The 6,403-nt window shown below is 35.0% G+C and overlaps 1 protein-coding gene across 1 annotated transcript; it reads right to left on the bottom strand.

Moving 5' to 3' along the window:
• Nucleotides 1-1,612: 1,612 nt before the first annotated feature.
• LOC124830443 (phosphoserine aminotransferase, putative (DUF760)) lies at nucleotides 1,613-6,152 on the bottom strand. Its single transcript, XM_047304146.2, has 2 exons — nucleotides 5,669-6,152; nucleotides 1,613-2,652 (listed from the first exon to the last, which is right to left on the bottom strand). Exons 1-2 carry the CDS (start codon nucleotides 6,055-6,057, stop codon nucleotides 1,869-1,871), a joined length of 1,173 nt encoding a protein of 390 aa, XP_047160102.1. The 5' UTR covers nucleotides 6,058-6,152; the 3' UTR covers nucleotides 1,613-1,868.
• Nucleotides 6,153-6,403: the final 251 nt, after the last annotated feature.

Raw genomic sequence — 6,403 nt, 5'->3', positions numbered from 1 at the left:
GACTCTGAGTGAACATTCACAAATATTTTTGTGGGAAGAATGTTTAAAAGATCCTCCACCAACGAAAGAAACACAACAAATATAGAAGAAATGGAGACATCCCTTACTCCATGTCTATTTTATAGTCGGAGAAGTTAGTAATCAAAATTATAATTATACTTCTCTCTAATTTATGAGTTTTTTAAACAAATTTAGTAAAAGATTTTGTTAATATCGATTTTTCAAAACTAATTTTAATAAAAATATTGAAGATTTAATATCGATTAAAAATAAAATAAAGTTACAACATATATATACAGCAAACATCTTATGATTTTAATGAGATCATATTACGTTAATTCTACAATCTTAATAAAATCAATATTGAAAAATATTCTTTTGATTTAGAATGCGTTATATATTACATATATTACAAAATTTGGTGAACTCTCTCAAATGCTCTGTCAAATTGATCTTTCAAACCATCTTCAAGTGAGATCTTTAATTCCTGCAAGAACACCAACCACATATCCAGTAACAAATATTGATCCTGTGATGCCATCTTTAAGAAGATCCAAACACTACAAGGCCTACCAAATTTATTACTTCCATTATCATCTTCAACAATAAGGCCCTTAGAGAAACCAACACTGCATCAAAAGCCTGATGGCGAAGATTTGACCAAGAAAAACAAAAGCATCTAAAAGGTTTACTATAACATAATATTGGATTTTTCAAGAATGTAGAAGTTACAATTCTATTAATATGAGAAATACACTACTGCTTTGGCCATTTGGTTACAAAATATGTTACCAACAAGAAGTTCATGGATTAGTTGTTAAGTACATCTTCTTGGAATATTTGCAAGGAATAATTAAAAAGGAAAACAATGAAAAATCAAATACATACTAAACTTTTGATTAATCACTCTATAGTAAAGATTTTGAAGCAATTCCACCTTACATGTAATTCCTGTGAAAATCAGTGTTTACTCACTAATTCTGTTCAGTTTAGACCTTGAGTTTGAGACTGTAATAGACCTTCAGTTAGTCCTCAATCAATTTTTTAACAGAAAAATCTGTAAACAAGGAAAACCATGGTAAAAATAGAGTGAAATATATGTGATTATTAATAGAAGTAAAAGAAAAAATTGAATCATCTTCTCATCAAACAAGTCCATATTATTTGAAGTGATGGAAATACGATAAGTTTCACCATGACATGCAAAAGGAAAGGATAAAGGGAAGATGTCGACACTATATTTTTAAGGACAATATAAGGATTGTTGAACTCTTAAGCTTCTGTAACTCATCTCTTGAGGTACACATTAGAGGAATGCAAACATAAACAATTCTAAACATGAAGATGCATAACTTAGCCAGTATTATATGCAACCTGTGTCATTCATGTAAATTTTTGGTTTCCATCCTGAAAAAACTGGTACTCATTTCCTGAAGTGTTTTTGGTATCATTATCTAATCAAAACTGAAGTTTCACCTCAGCAATCTGCATAATAAACATTTGCATCGAATGAAATTCCAATTTGATTGAAGAATAATACAAAAAGAACTTAAGGAAACTAATTCCAATTCTGTGCAAACGAGGAATTGCAAAATTCTTTTCTCTACTGTGATAATGTAAAAACCTGGTAAATATTCAAAAGATATTGATCCAAACAACTTTGTACTGTTCAAAATATCTATCAACTTAGAAAGTCCAAGTACTAGAGCTTTACATTATATAGAGTAAAGGTGTACTATATATACAATATAAACATAACTCCAACACTTAACCCCAACATTTAAAATCTAAAACCAAAACTCACTCTATATACAAGGAGAATTCGCTTCACAACTCAATTTTTTTGGCTACTAGTGCCCTTACACTATTTAGTCTTCCTTAAGCTTATAGACATTGTCAATGTAATCTTCTGTCTCCCACAGGAAAGATCCAAAAGCAACAGCTTCCAATACTAGTCTCTTCAAGCTAGAAAATGAAGTCAAAATAACATCATCATTCTCAAACGAACCCGAATCCTTGTTGTTAAAGAGTGCACAACTATAACTACCCACCAAATTCACAGCCTCCTTAGATCTCAATCTGGCACATCTTTGCAATGATCCAGGATGAAAGCTCATAACATAACATTTTAAGTCCTCAACTTCCTCTTCTGGCCTGATTAACCCTTGCCCTAAGGATGGCATGTTACTCAAGTGGCCAAAGATGGCCTCTTTGAATCCGTAAGAACACATAAGGGAAGTCCTATGACCAAGGTGAATATCATGGTCAGCCAACGATAGATTTCGTTCTAGGTGGTACCTCAATGAAACTGACTTCAAAAAGTAACCATATAATATGGAGGCAACATAAACCCGGGCAAGTAAGAATTGTCTAACTTTGGTTGTCGCCCAACACTCAGTTACACTAGATTTTGCTTTCAAGCCAGTTACAGTAGTTACGTGTTCCCTTATCATATCCAAAACTTCCAAGCTATGAATAGACTCTAGTTCCCAGTCCTTAGAAGGCAATATCTCTAGCCTGCCATTGTAAAGGCAACTAGAAAGTTTTGGTACCAAAGGGACCCTGATCTCAGAAAACTTGTAAAAAATCAGCAAGTACATAACATCTTCTACAGCAACTTGACATTGATTCTCTTTTAGTTGTGCAATCCTCCTGGCATTCAGAAAAGGTTCAAGTCAACATCTTTTCAATGGATATCTACAAGTTTGTTATGCAATTACTGAGGAATTTAAGACTTAGGTTTAACTGTTCTGTTTATTTCATTCCAGGGCATGACTTGATGCCAGGCAATTCCTGGATTCATTTAATCATGCAGATACTGCTTCATATCTGAAAAGACCATCAATATTTAACTCCAATTAAAACAATGTAAAAGACATTACAGGACAATTCAGGTCAAAGTGGTGAAAGGAAATGGCCGTCAGCAAAAGTTCAAGTATCTCAAATCTCACAAAAGCTAGTACATTGTATTAGAAGGTTTCAGAGGGAACCAAAAGTTGTCAGCTATCCTCTGCTCCCATTAAGAAGTGAGAAGTTTTATTGTCAACATATAAGAAGAGACAACAACAAATGGTGATTGTTCATGCTCTAAGTTTTAAGGTACAATCCAGAGAAGAAGATTTAAATTCTCCACCTTAAAATCATGTAACCATTGATTTGTCAGCCTACGTGTACCAGGAAAATGGCCACTAATTTTAGGGACTGCAAAACAATCAAGAAGGATCCGAGAAAGTTTGGTTTAGCTTTAGACCAGGAATGATGACCAAACCGTGCAAGTTGTGGTATGATACACTCCATAGTTTTCACCTCTCCAAACGATCATGAATCCACATCTTACTGATCTTACATTCCTTAGGCTTTGTCTTACTCCTACTTGATCAAAAGAAACTTGATACCAAAGCTTGTCCACTCTAGAATGAAGTTCAAATTTAGTACTTTGCTTGATTCATCAACTATCATTATATCATTTGTAAAATTAACGCAATGACACAACGGCTCTCTATTCTTGGATGTTCCGTTTAAGAATGTCCAGAGCCAAGGCGTTGAGATATGGACCTAAAATTAATCCTTGCCGCAAAACTATGCTCGGATTATAAGATTGACAAACAGAATGCTGGTCACAATTCGGGGATTTGAAGACAATCATAAGACAATAAAAGAAAGTGAGAAAGGAAATGTCCAATTATGCTACCAACACAATATCAAACAAATGGTGGATGCAGCCCAATTTCCAATAGAGTGAATAATCTCTGAAGTTTTTAATATTTTATATTAATACATAAGAAAATAATATGGCAGGTAAACATGCATGGCAGATATCAATATATAGTTGGCAAACTCTTCCGATATGTTTACATGCGCTTAGAAAATGTTAACCAAAATAACCTGTTGACAACCCACGTAAAATGTGACAGTTCTATAATACAAATGTTCCATGGTTCCGTAAAAGCTTGTTTTGCAAAATACATACTTCATTTGGTGGAAGGAGAAGAAATGCTAAGTTAAAAGAAGACAATCACATGTTCATTGAACTATTTGCAGTACCTTCCACGTCCTATATAAGCTGCAAAAACACAATCTCTGATTCAATAAAAGTAGATAACACTATTATACTTGTCCCTGAATTGATAATGGCTACGGAGTTAAGACAGCTACAAAACATTGTGATTGTATTTTTCCGACAATCTCCTGTGTTATCTTGCAAAAGAAAAGACCTGATACAGGCCTCTCTATGAACCTCGTGAAGAGACAATTTTATGCCAAACTTAGGTTACCTGAAATGACAGTTCTTATTATTGTTCCTCTGACTCTACCCTGGACCCAAAAGCTATTCACGATTGAATGATTACCAATGCTTTAGGAATTATTAGAATCATAAAAACAGTGAATGCTATCTGAATTTTCCTATAAACATAAACTCTTGATCCATATTAGACCCATTCCAGTGATTCTGTCTCTAGCATAGCATTCCCTGGTAAGTATCATTTACCATGCTAGCTCAGTAGCAGCAAGACACTTATGTCTAAACCTTTTAGTTTCCCATAGAACAATTTTTAGTAGTTCTTGAAGACTAATAAATGCATTCTTGTTATCTTGAACTGGCTCAAATGCTCAGATACAAAGGTAAAATCTGCAAGCCAAAACTTTGTTACGAAACTGCAGTACAAGCTAAGACCTATATGATCGGAGATTTGGAGTGTCATGCTAGCATCTTCAAGGGCATCACTTGGTCATGGAATATTTTAACAGGATAAGGTCTTCATTTTTGGAGGCTTCTTTAGTATTCTATTTATGAATGTTTTAAGATTTTGCTTCTCAAGTAAGCTCCTTCCTGATTCTTTCTTTTCCAACCAATCTTTCCTGTTTTCTCTGTTTCTTAAAACATCTTATATCCCCTTCAGTTACAGTTTCCCTTACGCTCCAAAAAAAGTATCTTATCTACAAAAGTAAAACTTGTAAACCACAAAAAAACCAAATGAAGCTTGTTAAGGTACACAGCATGGTAAGGTCTCGCTCCTTACACTCACTGTACAAACACACAAACAAACCTCTGACCTCTGCAAGTCTAGAAAATTGAGTTCAAAGTTCTTTCCCTTTACGATAAAAAAAAAAAAAGATTAACCCACCCTAATAAATCAGGAAAACCACAATATGTTTATCGCACTTCCGCATATACATACATCTATTAACAAAACCCAGATGCAAGGTTTACACATTGAATCACCAAAATTTCCGCATTGAAGTCACACATATCATAAAGTAACATGTTAAGGTTGTAAAGAGTGGTCCAGAACAGCAATTATGGAGGCAAAACAAGGATTTTTGCAGTTTCCGCCACATCGGCCACATTTATCAACAATTTCTCCCAATATCTCAAGTATGGCGTCAAGGTTTTTGAGCCCCACATCAGCCACTTTTATCAGCACTTTCTCACAAAATCAAGGATGAAACCGCCGCAACCACAATTTAAAACCTTAGCACAGATCAGATTTTCAAGTAAACTCATGATAGAATAGAATCCTTAAATACAGTTTGACAAATATTTCAACACGCCAAAATCGTCCCAAAAAGCTACATGAAATTCAAACCTCATAAATCACAACAAAACAACTTCAAAAAGAAAAAAAAATAAAGGGTATAAAAAAAAACTCATAATCCGCCAACCAACCTGTGCAGCAAGGCCTCATCAGTGACAGAACCAAGCACCATGCGAGCATGTGCCGCATCACGATCCTCAGCCAAGAGCTTGAGCTCTTCCCCAACAGCAACATGGAACATCTGAGGGTGGTTTTGAAGGACGCCACTGAGGAACTTCCCCACCATGGAACGAGGCTCCAGAGGAGAGTTGAGGCTGCTAAACTCACATGGGCTGGCTCCAGCACTTGCTCTGATGAAGGGTCTACGCCTGTGGTGTAACAAACACGAGGAAGAAACAGAAAAAGCACCACCACCGCCACCAAAATCAGGCCTTGTGAAGAATCTGAAGTGGGGTTTATGAGACGATGATGGTAGAGTGAGGAGTGTGTGATGGTGGTGGTGGATGAGACAGTTTTCCATCAAACAAACAAGAAAGGAGTTGAATTGATGAATGAATCAACAAGATTAGAGAGAATTTGTGTTTGTGCGTGAGAGAGCGAGAGAGAGAAAGAGAGTGGTTGGTGTCACTGTGTTAAAACAAAGTTGGTTTGGTTATGTATTGTCTGTGTGTGTACTGTAATATCAGGTTGAGATAGGATTCTTCAATTCACAACAGAAGAGAAGTAAACTAAAATATCTTAGGTTTCTTTTTTCTTTTTCTTTTTCTTTTTCTTTTTCTTTTTCTGATAAAATATCTTAGATATCTTTTTCTTCTTTTTTTGTTAAAATGCCAATTTGATTATTTTTTTCAACTTATGAGGTAATT

This window comes from Vigna umbellata, chromosome 11 (genome assembly GCF_029865625.1).
Source record: "Vigna umbellata cultivar VRB3 chromosome 11, Vumbellata_1.0, whole genome shotgun sequence".
In the NCBI taxonomy this organism is placed as follows: Eukaryota; Viridiplantae; Streptophyta; class Magnoliopsida; order Fabales; family Fabaceae; genus Vigna; species Vigna umbellata.
This window is presented reverse-complemented; position numbering and strand designations above follow the sequence as displayed.

Coding starts and splice junctions, on each gene's coding strand:
- LOC124830443 (XM_047304146.2), bottom strand. CDS start 6,057: ATGGAAAACTGTCTCATCCACCACCACCATCACACACTCCTCACTCTA. Junction 2,653..5,668: donor GATGAGGCCTTGCTGCACAG/GTTGGTTGGCGG, acceptor TCTGAATGCCAG/GAGGATTGCACAACTAAAAG.